The 25,985-nt window shown below is 39.6% G+C and overlaps 1 protein-coding gene across 5 annotated transcripts in view; it reads left to right on the top strand.

Moving 5' to 3' along the window:
* The first annotated feature begins 397 nt into the window (after nucleotides 1–397).
* Nucleotides 398–25,985, top strand: part of stxbp5a (syntaxin binding protein 5a (tomosyn)) — a 107,736-nt gene continuing 82,148 nt past the window's right edge. For all 5 annotated transcript variants that reach the window (XM_078942844.1, XM_078942845.1, XM_078942846.1 and 2 more), the window contains exons 1-2: nucleotides 398–1,081; nucleotides 3,477–3,574. In XM_078942844.1, coding sequence (XP_078798970.1) covers nucleotides 944–1,081; nucleotides 3,477–3,574 — 236 coding nt within the window. In that variant the 5' untranslated portion in view covers nucleotides 398–943. The remainder of the gene's footprint in view (nucleotides 1,082–3,476; nucleotides 3,575–25,985) is intronic.

Below are 25,985 nucleotides of genomic sequence, written 5' to 3' on the forward strand. Positions count from 1 at the left end.
CCCCCCCCCTCCCATTTTAGCAAACAAGCTGCTCTAAATTCATTTGGTTAGGACATAATCGTGATCACCTATAGTGGCCATAGACTAATTTCTGGTTCCTGAACATTTTTTTTATTTCGCTTAAAATCTGCTTTTAAATAATAATAAAAATAAAATAAATTAATACAAAATGACGATTCGATGTTTCTGATGAATCCTGTATTTTATAAGATGCTCTGTGGAACTACGATTTCTTGTGCATAATGCTTGCAGCTCCATCAGCCGTTTATTAGGAGCCCTTTAATATGGCGAGTCTTGCGCGCAGCCAGACCGAGTCGTGGCTGGATGGGCCAGGGCGCAGAGGAAAGACTGAGGCACAGCCTCAGCGTGTTTGCTTGTCTGTCCTCACTCACACTTCCAACGCTGCAGCATCCCAGTATCACCAGGTGCAGTGGAGCAAAACCCCACCGCGTGTGCGCGATACGGAGGGGAGGAGGGAGGGGGGCGTTGTCGCTGAAGGCAGATGAAGGGAGGAGAGGGAGAAAGAGAGAGAGTGCGCTGCCAGGGTGGCAGGATTTGTGTTGAAACCTCCGTTCTGTCAGACATGCGCAAGAGCGTCAGCAGCAGCTCCAAAGCCATCGCTGCGCCGCGTTTCCGCCTTGGCTGAGCGGCGCGCACAGGCCGAAAGGAAGAGCAGAGCCAGCGAGACGCAGTGGGAGCAGCGCGCACGGAAGAACCCCAGCTCCGCTCCGCGTTTCCACCTCCACTGCAGAGCGGGCACTCTGCGCGGCGCGCCGCCGCCTCTCCGGCATGGACTCTGCGCTACGAAGACGCAGCTAAAATGTGAAGCTCGCCGGGCAAATCAGAGTAGACAGAGCGCGCGCGCGCGGGTGTGTGCGCGCGCCAGGAAAAAAGGAGAAAGTGCTTTGCGGGTGAATTCAGCTGTGCGTTCTGCAGTGCAAAAATGAAGAAGTTTAACATCAGGAAGGTGCTGGACGGGCTCAAGGAGGTGTCGTCTTCCACGCCGTCTGTCCAAGTGGGGCCACAGGAGAACCATCTGTTCCACGAGACTCTCCAGTCCGACCATTTCCAGCTCTGCAAGGTGCGTGAGTCTGCAGCTGGTTTGTTAATCAGCCTGCACCTTGTTGCCCTTAAACATTAGAATCGGCGGTGATGTGCCTTTTCCATGTCAGGACGCAGACTCGCTCCTTTGTTTAATTCATCCCATTTTGGATTTTACATGTTTGGAAAAACAAAACCAATCAGTGCGCATGTTCTATAGTTCCAGCCTTTTTTTGTACCTTCTTCTTGTTGTGTGGTACCATGCGTTTGGACTCGGCGTAAAAGCCCAGAGTTTGCCTGCTTGTGCGCATGGCATGAGCTGTCATATCGAGGGATTGGTCTGAACTGATCCCTTCTTGCATAATTTGCCGGGGCTGGATTAGCAAAACGGTGATTTGTGGTGAACGTGTGCGTGAAGTGCGCGCGACTGCTCGCCTGTCCCCTAACCCCTCCCCTCCTCCTGTAAAAAAAAAAAAAAAAAAAAAAAAACAACAACCCACTGCTCCATCTCCAGTCAGATCATTGGTTTTGCAGAACCTGATGGTGCCTGAAGTGAGCCTGTTTGGGGTGGGGTGCTGGTGGGGAGGCTTGCCCTCCACTGTCTAAATTGGCCACAACAACAATAGATGGGATAATTGAACACTAATGCAATTTTTTATGCCACGCATGCTACAGTCTTTGGCCGTTGTGAAGTTAATTCAGCATTTCCACAGCTGCTCTAATGACTAGGTGTGGACTTTTAATAGACCACAGTGTTATAGTTATTGATTTTTCTCCACATTATGACCTGCAAGGTTTTTATGTCCGTTCCCTTTAACAGCCTGAGTTATTTTAACTGCATCATTACAAATAGAGACTCGGTAAATGCAGCTGTTTGTATCAGACATATGGCTGGTGCTCCTGTTGGTTTCAGGGGTTAATTGATAGCAAGTGATAACCCAACTAGGACATTGTCTAAAATTAATACATTAAGAGTGCCTAAAGTGATAGTTGAGAGTTAATCAGGAGGAACATCATTGCACCTTTGGGCTTTTTAGGAATAGGGGCAGCTTAAAGTCCCACTCCGATCATCTTTTGATCCATTTTAAAGGCATTCCCAGTAGCTTCCAAAAACATGCTTCACAGGCTAATTGGTTACTCTAAATTGTCCCTAGGTGTGAGTGTGCATGTGTGTGATTTGTGACCCTGCGACAGACTGGCGACCTGTTCAGGATGTCCCCTGCCTTCGCCCACGAGTGGCTTGGCTGGAGTGGCTGGGCCCTTTTGTCCCTTGCGGGGACAAAAGGGATTTAGTAGATCAATGACTGAATATGCAGTTTTTAACTAAAAACAAATTTAAAAAAGTATTTTTTAAGGACATAATTTCTGTTGTTTATCACCTCTGAGTTGTAGGCGGAACTGGAAGCCTTCCCGCACCTCCCATCATCCCATTGTTTACACTCTCCTGCTAGCTTAAAACCTCTTATGACCCCCAACCTAACTTTAGCTATGCGAGCAGTATTGGAGCTATCCAGCCGTACAGTTTTGAGCCAGATGCCAGCTCAAACGAGGAAAAGGAAGTCGTCCATATATTCTAGTCATCTACAAGTAGATGCACCAGAATGGGAGCGTTTAAAAAAACTCAGATGTGCAAATTTTTAAATCTTTATTTTCTTTGTATATGTCTGCCAACATAAAAAAGTACTACAAGAACATGTTAGAAACACCAAAACGGCTGCTGGCTGCAGGCTTTATAGCTCCTTCAGTCCTAGATATGTAGAATTTCAGCCAGACAACCGATTGAAGTGTCTTTGAAGACTCCCGACCTCCCGCCCCCCCACACTCACACCACCACCACCACAATATCCTGCACCTTTACAGTCTGCGTGGACACAAACTGTCTGTAATGTTCCTCTGCAAGGAAAGCAGGTGTCTTTGCTGCACTGAGTGCTTCTTATGTAATGTGTTTTAGCCTGCTCTCGGTGAGCAAACAAATGCAACAGCCCACCAACGGCAGACGGATGCCATAAAACTACAGTTGCACAAACACGGCGGGAAAGGGGGGGGAGGCCTTTTCATGGAAAACAGAGCTCTAAAAAGCCCTGCAAACGAATCATAACCAATTGCTTCCTATTGATGTATTTAATTTCCAGGCTTTGGTGTAATCACGACTTCATGTGGGAGGGAAGGAAGACGAGGTAAAATAAACCTTCCAAGTAGGCTCATGACGGTGGAGAGAGTTAAACGGTTTAACCAAATACCAAACTGTTAGACAAGAAAAATCACTTGTCTGCGATTTCAAGCTTTTATGTCTCATATTTCTACATCCGTCTGGACAGTATGTTTACCACAATCAGGTTGACAAAACAGCCCCCCCCCCCACATTCAAATGGATTATCTTTCTTACCTATTCTCTCCCTGCCTCTGTCCTCCCTCCTCTCCGCATGTCAAACCAGACCGTCCGTCATGGCTTCCCCTACCAGCCTTCATCCATGGCTTTCGACCCTGTGCAGAAGATTCTGGCCATCGGCACCCAGAGCGGAGCTCTCAGACTGTATCCTTTCTAGCTGCTGTTGAATTGTGGTGGGTTCCTTTGGCTTCCAGCAGCTCTGTTGGGTAGCAGCATCCCTGAGGGGCGGCAGCAGGTAAGCGAGCAGATGTCTGAACTGCCACAGTCTGATGCTGATGAAAGTTGGTTGTTATTTTTAGTGTATTTTTAGACTGTGCTGAGGAGTTTTTGATGGCATGGGTAAACAGTTCCCTGAAGCAGTCTGTGTGTTTGTGAGCTTCAAAAATCTGGAGTAAAATCTTTGCCTTTTCTTTCATCTTTCGGACAAGGTCAATCCATAACTTTGGAGCTCTCGTTTTATTGATTTCACCCCATCAGATTAATACGCGTTTGATCACAAACTGTCTCTCTGAGCGCCACATGCAGCACATGTTTGAGGGATGTTTTGAGTTGCTTGTGCTGCCTTGCAATATGAGGACATTTAGACAAACAAGGACAACAGATTGCTGCAAAATGACGCCACGGGGAGTCGTATAGCTTCACAGAGCGCCTGCAGTTTAGCCTGCGTGGGGCTTCTTTTACAGGTCCTCCATGTGTTCTCCCTGCCTGTCCAACAACCTTTGCCAGCTCATTACAGAGTGATGAAGAGTTTTCCAAATACTTGATCCTCTTACCCACCTGCTGGCAGTCGTGCTTGTGACTCAGTCTCGTCCACCGGTTCTGGAAAAAGCAGGATTTAAAAAAAATTAAAATAAAAAAGATATATATTGGCAGAAATATTGGTAAATGCTTGTTAGCACCTGAATTTACGTCATCTCCTCCTAGAGTGAGGGAAGCAGCCGTATGTGACACACCATAGCAAGCTTTAACAAAAAATCATGCATGCATTAGAACAGTCCAAATGTCCTGCATTGAGGGCCAGTTTTCGTGAGGTGGAAACGTGTGAGGGCCAGAAATAAAATGATGTTGGTCTGGATATAACAAAACAAAAAACTCGTCAATTTTAAATCTTATCTCAGATTAAATGGGCTCTTTATTAAATGTTCACTGTAAACATCTAATCACATGAACAGGATAATAACACAAATAGTTATTCAGAAGTACAAAGAGAAACAAAATTGTTCATTTAATGTTCTTATGACAGAATTTAGCCAATCACAATTAAGAAATCAAACACACGGTTTTTAGAAAGTGCTGGGGGCTGCATATTGTTGCAAAGTATTGCAGGCCATTGGCCGGACTTTGGACATGCTGGCATTAGAAGGTACGGGGTGCTCCATCATCATATGGAAGCTCCACGGTGCACCAGCTTATCAGGGTCTGTCTTCCACTTGCAGAAATGGAGGATGCTGCAGTCAAGAGACGGAATGCCTTCCTTCAGAAGATTTCCTGTTGGATAATAGCCGTCACTTTGAGATTAATTAAATTTGTGAGTGAGGCAGATGTGATCCTTTCATCAAAGTCAGTGGGACATGAATGCGTTGTTCTGTGATGCTCCCCCTTCCTCGCTTGGTGATCCCTGTATTGTCAGTAAGGTTTTCTTATCTGATGATGCCTGCGTGGTACACAAAACAGGTTTTGTGAGTCTGCACTTTTGCGTGGCTATGCAGCTTTCTTCAGGGGGAAGTTTTAGGTTTTGGTCTAAAGTTTTTTTCTTTTTCTTTTTTCTGGTGACATCTATGTCCTGTGAATCCCAAATGTTACAGGTTTTTGTTTTTTTTGGCCAGTTGGCCCTGTCAAGACTCTGGCTGGACTTTTGGTGGCAGATCAAGGGTCTCAGTGTGGTGGAGGACTTAGAAGTACAGGAGCTGTGTGCTTGATGCGTCTAGCTACAAAGCCAATCCCTTCAGTCCCCCCGCTTCCACTCAGCACTGTCCCGTGTTTGAAGCTCACCGCTCCATCTGCCTATGCCTTCACCGTCCAGCTGGGAAGATGACAATGTCTCTTTGTGGTCTGAAGGAGGGATAGAGGAATAGAGGCAGCGGTTGGCAGGATAGTCCGTGGAGAGCACAGAGAGGCAGGCTATCCCCTTTTCAAGATGTAATGGCCAAGAATAGAATCTTTATTGATCTGTGTGTGGTAATGCACCGAGTCAGATATGCCCAAGAGCACCCGCACGCACTCAATTGTTTTCTGCAAAAATATCTCTGCAGTGAAAAAGAAGCCGTGAGCCCATAGAAAACAGGTTTTTGCTGCACAAGCAGATGTCTCACATTAGCTATGCATTGGATTAGCAGCGTAACTTGAAAAAATAAGCAGCAATGCGGCGTGCTGAAGCGCTGGATGAGAAGTCTGCAGAATTTCCTATGATTTTTCCAGGGCAGCAAAAATAAATAACTAAAAATCAGAGGCAGCTTCCTGCTGTCTTGTTTGTTAGTCCTTGTTTTCCTAAACACGTCTGAATATCTCCCCAAACCCCTTTGCTAGTTAATCCACTCCTCTTTGTTTGATTGTAAAACGATGCTTTGAATACGTTGGCTAAATCTTTTTTGCATTAACCCTGATGTGGCAGCAGCAATCAGATGGAGGTTCATCGTCAAGGCGACCTGCAGACGTTTTCAGGAAGCTTTTAAAAGCAGGAGAAGTGATGGAGTTCAATTATTGTGGTTTACAAGCTGAAAAAACAAGTGTTTGTGTTGATTCTGGAGGAAAATGGGTGTACCGGTTTAACGTGGAAGGGGTTTAGCTTCCTCAAAGACCTTCTTTAAGCAAGGTTATCAGATACCATCACTTAAAAGCTTGTCGTCTCCTATTCATGTCGGTTAAGAGTGAGAAGCTTAACTTTTTCAGATGTGTACAAAAGAGATTTGTGTGCTTAATAATAAAAAGAATGGCTAGAAATTTGATTCCTCACTCCGATTGTCTTCTCTTGTATATTTTTTTTACAAGTTCCTATTTTGTTATGCTGTTTTTAGGCAAAAACAATTTGTTTTCTGACATAGTTTCTGTAGAGCGGCAGACGTTCATCAGAAATTTGCCTCTGAGTTGTGGGCGGGACGGGCCCCCCCTCCCCGTTCGGAGGGCCCCTCAAATAAACTATTTTTTTTCCAACTGCGTCTGCTCCTGATTCACAATAATCTGAAGAAAAAAAATACTCAGTAATGCAATTTTGAGCCTAAGTTCCTTAATTTATGTCATCAATCATCAGAAAAAGGCCACAAGATCATCTTAACAAAACACAATTTTCATTGGAGTGGTTCTTTAAGCTGTTGCCCATCATCCTGACCCTGGATTGTGGTGTGTAATCTGCAGGGTCATTGTGCGTCTGCGTTGGTTTGATTGCATGCATGTTTTGCAGCTGTGTGCAGCAATGTTGGCGTCTCACCTCCTAACTGGTGGTGGCCAGGAGAAATGACAGCACCATAACTCAGAGGCTCCCGGTGAGCCGGCAACACGCAGATCAATAGATCAAATTGTGAGTCGCTGCTCAGCTAGATTATCTCATTGACAGACTTGGGACATCATAGCACTCACACATCCAAATGTGGCCTCACAAAAGCTGCTATTATTTCAGGATGGACAGATGACCCCACACAGGTACAAAAGGAGATGTAAATATCAAATAAATATGTATGCCCAGAGAGCACAAAGGAGTTTCAAAGGGAGCACACGTGTGTCTTTGCACACAGGCTTTGCAGTAACTGCAGGAAACCGAGTGGCTCTGTGCAGCTTCTGGCTGTAGCTCAGATTGACTGTGACATATCTTCATCATTAATCTTCCCTCTGATTCACTCAGTATCTGTGCTGCCGTTCAAGCTTTTGCTGCAGTCACAGGAGAACCTCACTGAGCTCATGCTCACGGATCCAGCTGCTAAATGGGAACAGTTTTTGATATTTTGGCAGAAATTTATTCAAATCATTCTGCAAAAATAAACGTTTCCATGAAGATGTGATCAGATGGTTGCAAAAATGAGACTTTAGAATGAACTGGAGTTTAAGAATTTCCTCTTCAGAAACTTTTGGATCATTTTACATTGAAATTTAGACGATCAGAATAAAGTACGCAAAATACAGTGTTTTTTATTTATTTTCCTTTTAGATTTATGTTTGAATCAAACAAATAAACAAAGTCTCCAACTCAAATTGTTATTATTTTGAGAAATAACTATTTTAGATCAATGAGGGGTAATGAACTGTTTGGCTTCTTTGCATTTTTGCACCAATTTTAGTCTCTTTTATAGTTCTAACTTAATTACCCATAGTTGTTTTTGCAGGTTTCTGATTAAATTCCAGTTTTTATACTGTTAGATACAATTTATCTAATTTTGTGTGCATTTTAAAATATTTTAAATACATATTGAACCAGAATCTGATAAGTTTTTAAGAAAATTTAAGCCAAAAAAGGCATAATCTTTGATCCCCCCCCCCCCCTTATTTTGGTTTTATTTGGAGTCTCCGCAGAAGTCTAGGGGTCGTGTCCATGTGTTGTTGCAAAAAACAGGATTTTATCTTCTATGCTGGCCATAGCTTCTTTGTCTTGTCTGTTCCGTTGGTTTTCAGATACAAAAAAAACAAATTATGCTGCATAAGCTAGAAAAAAAGTACTGCAGAAGCTGCCTGTCTGTGTCCAGCAGCCTGACACTCTGCCTAAATCCTCTTGCCTTGACAAGCACTAAATGTGATCGGGGTTTAGCTCGATTGAATTTGTGCTTCTCCTTAATAATTCTGTGTACATTTAAGTCCACTTCATTAGCATTGGTTTTTGCTTGCCTGTGAAGATTTCCGTGCATGTTGAGGTTGCATTTGGGTCTGACACTATTCTGATCATGAACAGAAATTCCACTTGAGTCTTATTGTTCAGATGAAATAAAAACACGATTGGAGGAAATCGCCTTCGATTGAAGATGAACAGAAAAGCATGATTCAGCAGGAAAATGCCAGTCTGTGGTGACAGGAGGAACCTGGCTAACGTGTGTGTGTGTGTGTGTGTGTGTGTGTGTGTGTGTGTGTGTGTGTGTGTGTGTGTGTGTGTGTGTGTGTGTGTGTGTGTGTGTGTGTGTGTGTGTGTGTGTGTGTGTGTGTGTGTGTGTGTGTGTGTGTGTGTGTGTGTGTGTGTGTGTGTGTGTGTGTGTGTGTGTGTGTGTGTGTGTGTGTGTGTGTGTGTGTGTGTGTGTGTGTGTGTGTGTGTGTTTGCATGCGCGTGCTCGGGAGGTCACCAAACCATGCACTAATTATTCCCAGCAGACTGGATGCGACGCTTGAGTGGCTCATTGTAAACACACAGGTATCACGTGGACTAGAGAGAATAAATGACCCCTTTTTTATTATTATTTTTTACTTTAAACGCTGAGGAAGATCTGCATCTGTTGACTTGTGAATCTAAACATGAAATTATCTAAAACCCTAAAAAAATTTTTTAAGTATAATTCCTATATTTGTCAAGAGGTTTAAAATGTGTGGTCTCTTGATCAACATGAGAGCTGTTTGCTTCACAAGTGTTAGTGGTCAGTTCTGGGCGGGGCTGTTGACGTGGAGCAGCCCCGCCCCCTTTCCCCCTCCCTATTGTTGAGAGCTTTCTGTTAATACACCCTTCTGGCCTGCACAGCCTTTTTTTTTTACGTAACAAATACAATCCATTCATAAGCCGCTTTCTGCCGCTACCGTCGTGTCTTTGTGACCCACGTTCATTCAAGAGGGGAAAAATAAAAACAAGAATGATCGATTTATTATTGTCTCGATGAAAATGAGAAAAATATCATAAGATTGAGGATGCTTAAGCTTGCTGCTTCGTCATACCGGACATAGCTCTGTTGCTTGTCATGCCGGCATTCGGGCAGCTGGCTGGCCGGTAGACGGACAGCCAGCGCATATTTTAGTTTATGGTCGAATAGGAATAATAATATTCAGGACTTGTCTTTTATTAACATACTCTTTAGCAGTCAATTTACATCCGAAGGCTAGTAGGCTACATGCTACATATCCTATCATGCCTCACACATATCCCATAATGCATCTCGACCAATCACCGTGTCCCTGTAACTGTGGTGCATTTAAATACAACAGGATAACTGATAGGCTGAATGTAGGAATGGAATATTATTTTGTGGGAACAAGATATTAACTTGTGGGAGTGAGATATTTATTATTTTACCCATGTCAAGTCACGGGCTCAGTAATTTCAAACCGTGTAGTTGTGTCTGATCCTGAATTACAAAAATGTGAATAAACAATGTGATGCCCAAGTTTCATTAAATTTGTCCTCATCAGAAAAATGCCACAAAAACATGTTTAAAACACCAAAAACAACAATCTCATCCCACCGAAATGAAATGTCCTACAATTTGCCAGAGAAACTAGAAAGAGAGCCAAACTAACTGCTAGTTTCAAAAATAAAAAAATGAAAGTTCTTGTATTGTTTTCGCACTTTTAAAATGTCATGCTAGCTTATAAGTTGGCTTCAGTGGCAAAGCTACAACATTTTATATAGTTAGGAGGGGCAGAAGACTTTGGAAGGGTGGCAAATGAGAAGATTTGATTTTAATTTTGGTGTAAATAAAATTAAACAAGCTTATAATTAATTTATTCAATTTTATTTGAATAGTTTTTTTTCAATGCTTAAAGAAGCTGGCATTGACAGTTTCTAAATCTTTATCAATAATGATGCAGATATTGACTCAAAAATGTTAGAAAATTTTTATTATTTTGTTTCTCCCCCCACAGTTCTGCCCATGATTAGCTTGCTGCTCTAGTGTTCGGTAAATATTGGCGTTTTATATACGTTCTTCCAAACAAGATTTAAAGTTGTTTCCTGACTTTAAATATTTAAAAAAATTCTTGTCTCAAAAAGCAAAAAAAAAAAAAAAAGTTTTGATGTAGAGCATACTTGACGTTCTCATGCGATCAGAATTCAAGTGGAGCCGCTCTCTCATACCACAGGGATCCCAAAGTTTGAGCATGAATACAGTATCCAATATGTCTTATTGAATTTGTTTACAGCCATTGATTGAGACGCTCTGATGCAGGACTTCTCAGGCCTGCGGTAACTCTATGCCTTCCATTGATCTCATTGGTAAGTCTGAGGCTTTTGTCATCTGGACACTTTGAACTCCTCTAAGATTTACAACGTCAGAGATTATTCAGGCTGTGTTTTTTTTTTTTGTTTTTTTGTTTTGGGACTGTCAAAACAAACATTTTCTATGCTGGGTAGACATCGGCGTTGGCACTGGAGCATATGATGGCGCACACTTATGGCTTTAGCCTGTCCGCTCATATAAACGTCAGCGCTGTTACGGCTGTCCAAGTCTCATTGAAACATCACTGTCATTCAACGAATTAAACACGGTATCAGCAGGAAACGACTTTCTTAGTTCAGTGGAAATTGTTTGGTTTTTATTAACATCAGCAGGAAGCACCTTTATTCTGTTGTCCGGTTAACATGCTTGACCTAATCAAAGGCCCAAATGGTGCAGAAGGATGGCGATGTGGTGGTGGGGACTTCGGTCAGAAGTGAACGGGTGTCGGGTGTGGCGGAAAGGGTAACGGGGTTGAGTCAAACTCCTGCTGTCAGGTTGCCACAGTCCCTGCGGAGCTTGTAAGGGGACTGGCTCACAGAATGCTGCCAAGCACAAACATTTTGCCATCTAGTTTTTCTCCCCGCCTTTCATGTGACCTACCTGTCTCCAAGGGCCTAAAACACTGCTGAAGTAATTACTTACTTTAGCTTCTGTTTTCTCTTTTTAAATCTTACATTTTAGGGGGGGGATTTTAATAGTTTCCGATTAGTATAATCTCTTTTTAATGAGATTTTCTGATCGTGCACTCATGGACATTTTCTTCCTAGATCTAATCATCTGGGTGATCTTGTCATTGTTTTCGGGGCTCTTGTCCCTCATCAATACGATTTCACGTTTTTCTTTGATTTATCTTTTTTTTAGATTACATGTGATGACTTTATGAGGGTCCTAAGATTTTTCTAATGTTCATCTCAGGTCCTTTTTATTCTTTACTAAAACAGCTATGATTCAAAGATTACAGCTAATGAGCAAAAACAGTGTATTTTTAATTTTATTTTTAATGCACATGTGAATTCACTGAGGTATTTGGGTGTGTAATGAGATCACATCCTCTGTATGAGTTCCTGTGAGAATGTTCCAGATGATATTACAATCGGGTGAAAAGGAAAAGATGCTTAAGCTCTATGGCTTTTAAACTCTTTACAATGTTCCCAGCAAATTTTCAAGGTTTGTCTTTGTGTTTTTTTTACTTTAATAAATGTGTGTGTGTGTGTGTGTGTGTTTATATATATTTTGATTTTTATTTTTACATTAAAATCACTAAAGGAAAGAAAAATGATGCTGCACACAGTCATTTAACTTTTATTAAAGAATTCAAGATATAAAGGGGACTTTTCCCACGTCAGGAGTAAATTATGCTTTATTTGATAAAAGTATAACAAATGTAAAACAAATAATAAAACCAAATCAATAGGCTTCACCGAACTCTTTAAATAATTTTAAAATAATTACATGATAAATTAGTACCCTGGAAACGGTTTTGCAGATAAGACAACAAGAAGCATAAAGGAGGGCTAACCAGCATCTTTAATGCATGAGGGTAAAAGGTTGCATCTAAAATATTCTGTGATTGCAGCATTTATAGAGAAAAGTACATTGTGGTCTTAGAAAGAATCTTCTGCCTTTATAACAATATACTAGGGCTGTTTGAACCTTTTAACAGTCTAGTACAAAATCAGACTATACACTTAACAGAAACGTGCTGCCAGAGAAGAAAATATCAGCATTTAGAGTGAATGATCATGAACTATGAAAACTTTTGACCGCTCTCTACATCTTTGACATGTTTGTAGAAATAAAATGTTAAAATGATATCCTAAATGAAACCTAATAATGATTTAATAAGGAGTGTCAACATTATTAAGAAGCAAAAAATATATTTTTTGTAATTTTTTAATAAATGATCAAATTTACTTTCAAAACTTAGTGTGCTTTTATTTTGACATTCCAGACTTTTGAAACCACTCGTGAATTTTCCTGCCTGAGAACGACGTGTTCAGATTTGTTGTTTGCAAAAACCATGCAGCTGATTAGCAGAACATAAAAAGTGAGGTGTGAGTATGACCAAAGATTCAAATGTTACTTCTAGTCTTTACCCTTTAACACCAGAAATGTCAACGCAACATGAAAATGACAGGCTTTTTGACATGCTTGTAACTATTTGACCGTTTACGCGATCAACATGAATCAGGCGATTCGGACACGGAGAAAGGCGGCTTTGCACTGATATGCAACACTTTGTTAGTAAATCGCAAAGACACTTTTGTCCACGATATATTCAGCCGATCACTTGTGTAAAAAAACGGCTGAAGAGTTGCATTAAAGTTTACTTCTGTAGAGTGTTGCATATTAGCGCAAAGCAGCTTTTCTCTGCTTCAAAATCTACTGGAATTGATTCAATTGTATTGAAGATTTATGGTAGAAATAAGAACACTGGAGCTAGGTTTCCGATGTTAAAGGGTTAAAAGTCATTTTGCATAGTGGCACAAATGTGTGCATACAGACAAGTCATTAAGAAAACTACAACAACCACACACTACATTCCTTAAGTTAGCAAATTAGGAGAATGCACAGGGAATTTTCATCATTTGTGTGCACGCTACAGTAATCTCTTTGACTGTATATTGATCTGTACCGAGTGACCCCCCCCCACTCCTTTCAAGTGATAGGGGTGTGACCTTCCAACAAGCGGACTCCTAATTTGCGAGATTCATTGCCACTGAAAGGTTGACTCAAATCGACTAGTACCAATCCCGGCTCCCTGATGTCGTTTGGCTTTAACATGGCGGCATCTGTATAAAAAAAAAATGGTGACTGAATTGACTTCATTTCAATGGAGCTAGAAGTAAACCATTTCCTATTGGTGACGCCACATTCACTCAGTCCAGTTTTCATATACAGTCAACCGTTCATCCTCTTTAGGAAGGTTTGAAAAAGTTGCTTTATCTGTGTCTTTGTTTTAAAAATGGCTCCGCATTTCGGGTTTTATTTCCACTTTTACATGTGTTTCAGATATATTTGAGTCTCCATTTTGCTATTCATGCTCTTTCTTTGCTAAACCCTGGTTACTACAGACTTAACTAAAAGCATCTCCAACCTAACATCCAAAAAGGGTTTTTTTTCACTGCATTTGCTGCCAAAATTGTTGTTTGCATTTCAGCAACCAGCTTTTGCTTTGAGGTTTAGTTAGAATAGTTTGTCAGGTTCCTCTCGGCAGGAACGGTTTGTAGTCGGAAACTCCGATTCTGTCCAGGTGTGAACAAAGTCTGATAAATCTGGTATCTGTTTTCCTGCTGCTGCCTTTTCCGTCGGCTTCAATGGCGACGGCCTGCAGGATAGATGCACAAATGTCTCTAAGGGACGAGATGACTCAGGACATAATGCCTTGCCATATGGTTGTCATGCAAACAACCCATCCCCCTTCCTCTGTAGCTCCTGATCTTTATGGGATGCATTTATATTTGAGTGCATCAGCGTCAGCGTCCATCACGTGCATCCGTGTGCGCTGAAACTGTCCACTGGCTGTGCAGTGAGTGATGAAGATTATGTTGTGATGTTACACGTGGGAAGATGGCTGACATAAACCTCTCAGGACTCCAAGCAATCAAGAGAGCCACAGGTTATGCTTTTGCTCTGTGGGCAAACTGTAAGAATTCTCTTTTATGTGCTTGCTTTTCTTATTATTGTTTCCTATTTGTTAAGAAAAAAGCATTTCACCAGGGAGGTGCACTGTGATTTTTCACAACACAGGAGATTTTGCAGAGAAGAACATTGGCATTGTGCAAAGCGGTACAGATGCAAATCCTCGACATGCAGCAGATGTGACCTTGGTTTAACATTCATAGCAGCTGAAGCAGAGCTAAACTCCTTCAGGAAAAGGAAAGACGAGCAACAAGAGGGAAAGGATGAAATGCCTCAGACTGAAAGCTAAGCTGAGTTTAGAGGAGATGACAAAATAAGGAGATGAAGTGTGGGAGTGTCTGCATATGGAAAGGAGCCATTGTAGTTGCCGCCATTAAGTTCAGTAAGTCAGCCTGGGGCGTGTGGGTGGGGTTAGCAGAGACTGAATCTGCAATATTTGACTCCTGACTTAGTTATTGCTTAAAAATCCACTCAAATGAAAATAGTGTTTTAATGTTTTTAACCTGTTCTTGTGGCATTTTTCTGAGGATGGAGGACAAATAAAAAAAAGAAAATTAAAAAAAAATTGCTTTTTAGAGTATTTGTTAAGATCATTGTGAATCAGGAGCAGAGGAAAAGATGCCATTGGACAAAGCTTTTAGCTGTGATGTCGACGCTACAATCAGCGGGCCTCAAGCTCCCGGTTCCACTCCACCTGTACGTCTTAGTTTTCCTCGTCTGAGCTGGCTCAAAGTGCACGGCTGGATGCACCGCTAATGTTAGGTTGTGGCTGTAAGCTAATGGGAGAACTTGTAAATAGATGTCTGATGGGGAAATAGGAGCAGGCTCGCTCCGTGCCAACAGTTCCGCTCCCAATAAAGAGGCGAATTTTGAATGAACCACTGCTGCTCTGTAGAAACTATGTCCTTAAAAACAGCATAATCATAATTAAAACGCCACTTGGAATACTTTGAAATTGATCAAAAGATTTTTAGACTGGGACTTGAGGCACCAACCACTGAAAGTTGTTACTATTACACAAAAGGAGCGTCATCTGTATGCTCAGCGAAGGAAAAACTACCTTGCTGCTTTTGCATCAACACTTCTTTTTGATGTGATGAAGCAGCTAATCTGTCGGATAAGCCAGAAGCCTTTGCCGTCCTCCAGACAGCGGTTGGAGCGAAATACGTACATTCAGTGTGCGAGGTCTCAGCCAGCCGTTCCACTAGGCCCTATTAAGCCTCGATTAGAGCCTGTTGGCCTGATTTCTCTTCCTGTCTGGTGCTTGGCAACACTTTTGCTGTCACATCACAAGCGGGCGTTGATTGATTCTGATAACATGGTCAGGCAAGACAATGGTGAGCGCATTAATCATCCGCTGGTGTTGCAGATCTGAAAACATGGGAGTCTGGAGAGGGGACTTGCTTTAAATGGTTAAATGTCAGATAACGTGTGACTTTTAATGCTCCTTTATGATTGTGTTTTGCATCTCCCTTCGGCAGTTCTCGGTGCTCAGATCAACAGCTGGCCCTGATGCCCATTTTCAGAATTGGTTGCTGCAGTGCCATGCATTTTTAATAGCTGAGGCCATTGTAGCAGGCTGTGTTCTGTGTACATTTATTTAACGTGTGTTTGCATGCTTTTCCTTTTGAAGAGGCTGCATGCTCTCGGCATAATCAGTTACTCATACGGAATCTCAAAAATATGAAAATCAAGGTGACAGGAAGTATATATAGAACGGCAAATTAGTGATAGTATTTAAAAAGGATTATACTATATATTGGGTAAATATTTGACTCTGATTGGCTGCAGGATGTCCATTAAAATGTGATACTACTAACAAGAAATTCTGGTTAAATAGCCTGAATTTTCTATATTTTGCGCTGGCCTAAACACCAGTTGGTAACCGGAACAACAGTAACTTTGAAAATATTTAGACAAACAATATCTCTGTTTATCACAACAGCAAGACAATTGAAAAGATAGATATATGTAATACCTACCAATTCTACCATCAATGGCAATCTTGCATTTAATTTTCAATAGTTTATTGCCTGTCGTGTGATTATTTCTTGCAATAAAAGTGATCTAGGAAACGACTTGTTCCTTAGAAACACACTTTTGCTTCATCATCTGGACAAAAGCAAGCGGCAAGTCCTGAATCACTGAACATGACTCTTAGTTTATCTACCACTGTCCTCTGCTGATTAGTCTTTATACACCAGCTGCAGCAGAGTGAGGTTGATGCAAGCTCGGTAGCTGATACATGTCACACCGTGTATCAAATGGTTCCTCTTGAAAAAAATTAAAGATTAAAGTATTGCTTACTGATTTTACTATTTGTTTTTTGTATTTTTTTCTAAGGGACCATGGTATAAGTGGGATAATGCCATTTGAAATTAGAAATGTATGGACTTTGCAGAAGCAACCGTCCAACGCATTAAGATTTCTGCATTGGGCATTATCCTTTACAACCCATTTTGTACAAGTTAATTAAAAAAAAAAAATCTTGCTTATTGGTATAAATCATGTGACATTTAAAGTTAAAATACTTGTAGAATGTTCTCTTTTTTATGTTCTCCATACAACTTTTTGTAGTTACTTACAACTTATGGCTTTGCTAATTGATCAGGCCCTCTCCGAATTTTTTTTTTAAATTTTTCTTAAAAACAGCGCACAGATGAATGAAAAAGATTTTGATCAAAATTAAAACGTTTTAAATGATTAAGGAAGAGCTGACTGTGTGAATGCTTGTGTCTGTTTGAGAATGTGTCCTTCAAAAAAATGTAAGAGAAAGGTTCAGACTACCAGCAGTCTCTATGAATGCTGCTGGTTGTTCCTGTGCATCGTAGCACAACTAATTAAAATGTTTGCCCAATGCACAACTGAGGAAAATGTTTTTTTTTTTTTTTTTTTTTTTAATGCTGTGCAACAAGGTCATAGTTTAAATTGCATGGTAACCATACCAAAATTAAGGTGCAAAATGATGAAGATAAAATGTAAAGGTATGTGAAAAAGAAAAGTTTTTAACATCCTTTTACTGGATGACTTGTAAGAAAAAAGGAGGGTCATTCTGCGTTGGCGGGAATATATGGCAACCGAGCCAAAATTAAGTTTGGCCCCCACCAATTTTTATAACATGATAAATTTCTGTTTACTGAAAGAGCAGAGTGCATTTCCTGCATGTGAGCAGGAAATCATACACAGTGGAGTCTGGTGCATATTTTTGCTCCTCAGTAAAATAATGATCAAAAAACGAATGTGACAGAAGTAAAATAAAAACGGCATATTAGTAAAACAAACCTACTTTTTTTATCAATATACCATATATTGATAACATTTTTATACATTGATATATCTATATATCTATCTATATCTATATATATATATATATAGATATATATAGATATCTATATATATATCTATATATATATAGATATATATATATCTATATATATAGATGGATAGATAGATAGATAGATAGATATAGACATCTAGATATCTATAGAGATAGATATCTAGATATAGACATCTAGATATCTATAGAGATAGATATCTAGATATAGACATCTAGATATAGATATATATCAATATATAAAAATTTGTTTGCGTTTAAAAAACAAAACAAACCAACTGCTTCATCTGTCTTCCATGGAAGATTTCACTGCTAATGGGTTCACTAAAGTATCCGGAGGATTGAGTTACAACACTCTTATGGACAAAACATGACGAATACAGCTCCGTACAGCACTCAATGTGTTCTATTATTAAGTGGCCATATTCTGATGGTTTAGGATTATATAACATTTATTATTTAATAAAACGGCTGTTTACTGTAAACCTTTTTTATATTTAGACATGTTCAGCGGGAATACCAACTTTTATGACTGAAATTGGCGTTGTGATTGAAACACATCCCAGTAAATGTTTTTTTAATTTCATAAAGTATGAAGCAGACTACTGGACAGTTACTATGAAAGCAAATTACGATTTAGAAAGGCGTTTATGGGGTTTGGCCTCTCCATAAAGTCGGAGGAACAAGCAAACGTTTCATAGCTATGGTTTTGTCCATGAAAAATAAACTGCATCCACTGCTGCCTTGTGTAAATATAATTTTAGAAGAAGGATGAGAAACAACTATTATTCTTCAGTCATTAATACATTCTTTAAGGATTTCCATAACTCCTAGAAATCTCTATAAAACTCCTTGGAAAAGGCCCATAAAAAGCAGTTTTTATAGCCACTAACATGGCTGGCTTGACCAGTCGGTTCAAGGACCTGGGACAACACAGGTACTGACTGTCCTTCACAAAGAAATGAAGACAAGTGGCAAAATGTGACTAGGTCGAACAAGGTTTGAGGGAAGCAACTGTTTCAACCCTTGTGCTATCCTAGGCACTTAAACATTGGGAGTGGGGTCATCTAGACCCCACAAGACAGTGCGCTGAACCTTTTTTCTTCAATGATTTGAGATCTTCACTGGTGTCCATGGATTACATGAAATCTTCTTCACCTTTATCCACCTTTGTCATGGAAGGGAGAACACGTCAATGTAAGGGTGGGGTCCTCTGGACCCCATGGTATAGCACAGGGGTTAAAGTCATACAAAAAAAAGGCTTTAAAGCAATTTTGAGTTGCCTACACAAGATTATGGCAAATTAGTGATTGGGCTCCTTTATTAAGTGTATAGGAAATTTCACAAATTCTCAAACATGACGTCAAAACCCTGTGACCTTATTCTCAGCACCATAGGGTGCATTTCAAAGTCTCACCTTTCGCACTGTCATTTTTTAATTTATTTTTATAAATGACTTGAAAATGATCCTATATATAAATTCATTTTTGGCAGTTCTTACTGATGTCAAAGCAATTCTGAGTGGGACACAACAAAGTGGGTCCAAATGTTTGGGTGTTGTAGTGAATACGCTAATGGCGCTAACGTATAGAAGAGTCGCACTGTTTTTGTTACTAACAAGGTTGGGGATCATAGTAATCCCAGTAATCCCAGTAAGACACTATTATGTGAAAACAAGTTTACAGACTTTTGAAGCTTTTCGACATACCGTATTTGCCTCAATATAAGGCCAAATATAAGCGTCTTTGTTTTCAAAAAACAACTGTGCATTTTATAAATCAGAAGCACCTTATATACAGTGGGGCAAAAAGTATATAGTCAGCTACCAATTGTGAAAGTTTTCCCACCTAAAAAGATGAGATAACCCTGTTTTTTTTAAAGAATTTATTTGTAAATTACGGGGAAAAGAACAAGTACTTGGTTAGTAACAAAAGTTCAACTTAGTACTTTTTTATTTACCCTTTGTTGTTAATTACAGCAGTGAAATGTTTTCTGAAAGTCTTCACAAGGATTTCACAAACTGTTGCTGGTATTTTGGCCCATTCATCCATGCAAATCTCCTCTAGAGCAGTGATGTTTCAGGGCTGTCGCTGGGCAACACGGACTTTCAATTCCCTCCAGAGATTTTCTATGGGGTTGAGATCTGGAGACTAACGGGCCTCTCCAGGACCTTGAAATGCTTCTTACGAAGCCACTCCTTTGTTACCCGGGCAGTGTACTTGGGATGGTTGTCATGCTGAAAGACCCAGCCACGCTTACATCAGCCACGCTTACTGATGGAAGGAGGTTTTGATTTGAGTCCCTGGCAGCGTATTGTGTTGCTAATGGTGGCCTTTGTTACTTTGGCCCGAGCTCTATAGGTCCCCCCGTGTGGTTCTCGGATTTTTGCTCACTGTTCTTGTGTTCATTCTGACCCCACGGGGTGAGATCTTGCGGGGAGCCCCGGATGGAGGAAGAGTATCAGTAGTCTTGTATGTCTTCCATTTCCTAATAATTGCTGACACGGTGGATTTTTTTCTTTTCTTTTTCTTTTAAACACCAAGCTGCTCACCTAATGCAGATTCAGTCTTCTCAGCATGGTGCAGGTCAACAATTATGTTCCTGGTGTCCTTAGACGGCTCTTTGGTCTTGGCCATAGTGGGTTTTGGAGTACGACTGTTTAAGCTTGTGGACAGGTTTCTTTTATAGAAATAACACTTTGTACAGGTGCCATTAATCCAAGAATGTAATTCTTTGTAGTTCTTTTCTCATTTTGTTTCCAATAATTGAGGTATAGTCTGTTCTTACTGCAAACAAGGTTGAGCATTACAGCTATTGTAAATTGTCTAACATGGCTACCGTGTGGTGTGTTATGAAACAAGTACTAGAATTACTGGTAACGCAGTTAGCAATGTCAGACCAACTGACAAACATATCTGACTCTTTTGTGTCGCTTAATGCACCTGACATGGAGTAAGTTAAAAAATAAACCATTCATTAATGGGGCGCTTTATAATTCGATGCGCCCTGTAGTGCAGAAAATGCAATCTTGGAAAACTGACCTTGAATATGCAGAACTTCATAGTTGCCTCCTATAAGTTAAAAAATATATATTTATTTAGAGGGGTATTTTACATATATGTATTTGTTTTCAAAAAAAAAATTTTTTTCAACATGTTGAGGACCTTAATTTAGGCACAGGGTGCTTCAGATGAAAATATGGGTATTTTTCAGAAGTATCCTGTCATTGCTATAAGATTTTTCTGCAATTAAAGAGAAATCTTTGTGGTTCAAACATTTTTCTAGTTATTTTTCTCACACAACCTGGTGCTTAAGGAGTGCAATCTATCTTGATGAATTCATTATAGACAGTTTGTCATTCTGTAGGCCAAGTTAACAAAAAAAATCAAATCGGAGAGAAATGCATTTGGCTGTAAATGCACTCAAACACCTTTTGTTCCAGCTCCAAAGTACTGAGAGGCAGTGATGCCAAGGCGTAGATGTTCCCACTTTTCTGGTCATGCATGCAGCTACCAAACGTGTGCAGCTAGATTCCTAGTGTGCTCGCAGGTGGGTTCTGAATATCATCACAAACCCATGTTGACTGCACAGCAGGAAGCCTGAAGGAGCGGTGGAGGAAGTAAGAAGAAAGGGGGATCAGACAGGGAGGCGATGCAGATGAAAAAATGACAGAGATTCTACAAGCCAGAAAAACGGAGAGGCGACAGAAGGGATTAGCAGCAGAGCGGAGAGGATGTCTTTTTACTACTTTTTTCTCATTTTTCCTCTTTTTTTTTGTTTTGTTTCCTACATTAAAGACACTTTTTGCTCAACATCACTGAGGTCAGGAAAAAGATCCTGACCTGGTGAACTTCACAATGCGTGACACTTGTCTACAAACATTACAGACGCACACATTTACAAGCATAGAAAATCTTCTTGACTTATGTAACTGCATTTGTTGTAATCCGCACTGGCTTTAAACCCTTTTGGAAGAATGGCGTCTTTGTCTGGGCTTTTTCTATTCACCATCCTCTTTCTCAACTGACCAGTTTGTCATCATTTCTGACGATAAGAATAAGTGAACAAAATCAGCTTAGATTTTATGCAAGACCCAAATAAATACATATTTATGTTGGACAGATGGGTTTGTGACTCATAAGGCTTATATATAATTCTATGCATGCTGTACATGGAGTTGTGTTTCTCCTCAAGTTCCCATTAAACGCATCAAATATATTTTTCCTTGGTAGCATGAGTTAATTAACACAAAATATCTAAAAAAAATTTATCCCAGAAAAGAAAAGAAAGAATCCATTCAAAGATCAATTTATTTTCCTTTTCATTGAAAATTGAACGATTCCTGCAAGACCCACTCCAATGAAAACCGTGTTTTTGGTGTTTTCAACATCTTCTTTTGGCACTTTTTGAAAAAAAATTAAGTTTAAATTAGCATTTCTGAGTATTGCTTTATTTAAATAGTTGTGAATGAAATGCAGGAAAAAATGCAGTTGGAAAAAGATTGCAGTTAGGACACAGAAAATACAAAAAAATGACAGTTTTTTTTATTTCGGCCTAAAACAGCATAATCATAATAAAAAGACCATTGGGAACACTTTAAAAATAAATCAAGAGATGATTGAATTAAGTTGATGCTTGGCTTACTGTGTCCATTTTTCCTCAGCATCATTACAATGAGAGATTTTCTCTGGTTAGACTAAAAGTTGTATTTTTGTGGCAAACATTTAAATTTGTTCCGTTTTATGGGCTACAGACTAAGTGGGATGGTAAACTGTGCTGTGATGATGTAGACCTGACACAATTCATGAAATCAGTCTTTAATTTTCAAATTTATATTTAAAAGGGATTTTTGTGGAAATATAAATATAAGTCTTCAAACAAGTAGTGATTTTAACAAATAAAAAGAGGAACAATTATTGTAAAAATGTGTATTTATTAAAGAAAATGTGGTCTGTTGATTTGAATTTCATTGTTTTTTTTTTTTACTAAACTCAGATCTATTTAATTAATCATTTTCATTATTAATAACCTAACTGTAATTGAGGTCAATGGAACTTTTGAACTTTGGGTCAAGTAGTAGAGGTAGACATGAAAATAGGAAAATTGAATGACCCACTGCAATCATCTAATCAAAGATTTTCCATTGGTCTTTGATTTATAATTATGCAATTTTTAGCCAAATTAATAAAAAAAAAAGCTGTCGTTTTCAATAACTTAGTCTCTCAGAGCGACAGGAGTTTATTAGAAATTTACCTCTGAATTGTGGCTGAGACAGTTTCGGCGGAGTAAGCCCACCCCACTTCCCGTCATTCATACTTTTACATGCTCTTCCGCTAGCTTACAGCCCTTACAGCCCCAACCTAATGTTTCCACCGTAAAAAAAACAAACAAAAAAATTGCGAGCCACATAAGAGTTATCCAGCTGTACAGTTTTGATCCAGATGCCATGAGGAAAACAAAGACGTACATGGATCTATTTGTCTGCAGCAGAATGGAGCAGAGCAGGAAGCTCTGTATTTTCTACAACTCCAATCTTTCTCAAACAGAATTTTTCGTCTCCTCTTGAGTCACAACAATTTGAACAAACAAACACAATTTCAACCTTATTTGTCTGTATATTTGTCCCCCCATCATCAGAAAAATGCTACAAGAACAAGTTAAAAAATACCATTTTCATCTTTGAAAGCGGTTCTTTGTTGTCTTTTGCATCGTCCCTGCCTGATGTCTAGCATTTGTGAACCATTTCAAACTTGATATCATCATCATCATAAAGGGCAGATGATTAATGCCCATCATTGCTGTGCTTGTCCTGCTGAAATCCACAGATTGATGAAGCCATAACACTTAGGAATTTTTGCTCGGACGCTGCCATGACAGATGGTCACCAACACAGGAAACCTTAAACTTGAACCTTGCGATTGAAGGACACCTTTCCTACTGCGTATGTACCCTGCTGCCTTCTGTGTGTGTGTGTGTGTGTTTGCACGCAGCTTTTGAATTAGAGAAGAGTGCCAGTTCACTACAATTCTCAATTTAAGTGCTATTAATATTGAACCTTCTGCCTTGTGTTAGTCAAAAAGCAAAGGACAGCACTGGTATTAATATTTTATATGCTCTATGACACTTGGCCAGGCGCTCTCGTCTTCTGACATAATGACGGGCTGTACAATGTTCCAGTGGTGTTTCATTAGGCCAAAAGCAGACACAACAGCGCTCCTACCAGCAGGAAGTCCTGAGCAGAACCCCATCGTCAGTACCAAATCGATGCTGTTTTTTGTTTTATTTCTCTTCTGCACTAAACATTTATTGAAATGTGTTTACCTCATTTACCAGTTGAAACCTCACGGCCTTCAGTTTATGAGCTGCAGCCACAGGATGGTTGGAAGCATGCAGATTGGTTTTTATTCTGCGCTCCAAGGCACCTTAAAAGCAGCGTCTGGTTCCACAATAAAAAAACAAAAAACAAAAAACACAAGAAGACAACTGTGGCTAATCTCCGCAGGTTCTATCTTTTGGGAAGGTTTGTTTGATATTAGTGCCAGTAGGTGAGCATATGTCTGTGTCCAGACCATAGCGAAAATGAAAAAGGCATGAGGGAACGGCATAGCTCCCACATTGTACAGTGCACTTGATTGCTTGGGGACAGTTTTAGAAAAGTGAGCTTTGCGAGGAATTTCTTGTTGTTTCAGAGTTCCCATCACTTTCCGGCCCATATTATCATGGTTTTGCAGAGATGAAAATATAAAACTTTAATTTGAGAGTCACTTTCTGATGAAAAGGGTCTCTTACTACCACTTTTAATAGGTAATACATGAAGCTATCTAAATGCACATGTTGTCTCCCATTTCCGATATCAATTATGTATAAGCAGGAGGCAAACTTGTCTGAGTCCTTAAGAAGTTGATATCTGAAATCCCCTTTTATCTTTATATGAAGCCATTTGGCTTTTGAATTTTTCAACTCATCTCCTCTTCCTCCTCCTCCTCCAACAGTTTTGCATTTTCTTTCTCCATTTCATAGGAGCAGTTCAAGCTTAATTGATTGGCAGATGAATACTTAATTATTGCATGAAAAGCAAGGGACATGGAGTCTAAGCTTGTATTAAAAAAAAAAATTGTGATCCCAGAGTTCAGTTTCTTGGCATGGCTGCACTCCAAGAGACAGAATGATTGATGCGGCAAAAAAAAAAAAGCGAACAAATCCACAGCACTGCCTGTAGCACAGTCAAGCCACTTTTCATATATGGACAGTTGTGTGATGGCTGCAAAATGAACACTTACTTCTGAGAGTGATGTGCCCCTGAACTTCTTTAGTGTTCGAATGAGTATTTTATTTATTTATTTTTTTTACATTTCTCTCCATTATAATAACCAATATGCATATTGAAATGCTCAGTAACTTTTATAGCAGGAAGGAAAACAAAAAAGCTAAACTTTTATATCAGAGTGGCTACACTCAACAGTAGGAAGTGTTTATCTGAATTGCCTATGGGGGAATAATAAAGTTATTCCACAAAAACACATAACTCACCAAGTATTTTTGTCTAGTTTCTTGGGTAAATATCTCATTACACTTAATATAAAACAAAACTAACCCACCAATGTCTTCTTTTAATATAGGGTATCTTAAATTCCGTGTTGGGTCATTTGATCTTGTAACTTATTTTAATCCATATCTCAAAAAAATAGGTTTAATCTACTTTACATAACATTTTTAAGCGTGAATGGACATGTTTTAGGAACCAGACTTTCTTGATTTAGGGAAACTGGAACACTTCATTTGACTCAATTCATTTGTTTTTGTAAGACAAATTCATCCTCAAATGTGTGATTGTAGTTATATTTTAAGATGATTATCGTCTAGAAATAAGGACATTTGGTCTGTTGCAGTGCTTAAAATTAAAAGCATGTATATTGTTCATACCTTAAAGATAATGCACTTTATTTATTTATTTATTTTATTTCTTTTGCAGTGCATGCATATTTTAGATGATCTTTCCAATCATCTGAGGAATATACCTAAATATGAGTGTTTAAAGCTAATTTCCAGAATGGCAAGACATCTTTTTTTACAGATAACTTACTAGGACAATTTCTACTATGTTTGTTTTACTTGTAACAAGGACATCTTGTATTTTTTATTTTTAAACCTGTTTTGAGAAAGCCATTTTGCAGTTTGGGGACAGTGGCAAATGCTTCTTTAAAGACCCTATGTGTAAAAAATAAATAAATAAAGTCTATAATATTGAGACTAATTTTGATTTTATTAAAATTGGTATAAATGAAGTTATTTTATTGATTTAATTATTTAAAAAACTTTTTTTTTTAAAGCTGCAGGCTGCTTTATGAAAAATAAAAATAACAGCGATTCTCACCAGCTGATCACAAAGCTCCAGAGGTGACAGATCAATCCAGCTGACCCTCCCCCCCCCCCCCCCCCCCCCCCCCCCGTTTTCACTATGATGGCA

The sequence above is a fragment of the Oryzias latipes genome, chromosome 24, assembly GCF_053564925.1.
Source record: "Oryzias latipes strain Hd-rR chromosome 24, Olatipes_Hd-rR_3.1".
NCBI lineage: Eukaryota > Metazoa > Chordata > Actinopteri > Beloniformes > Adrianichthyidae > Oryzias > Oryzias latipes.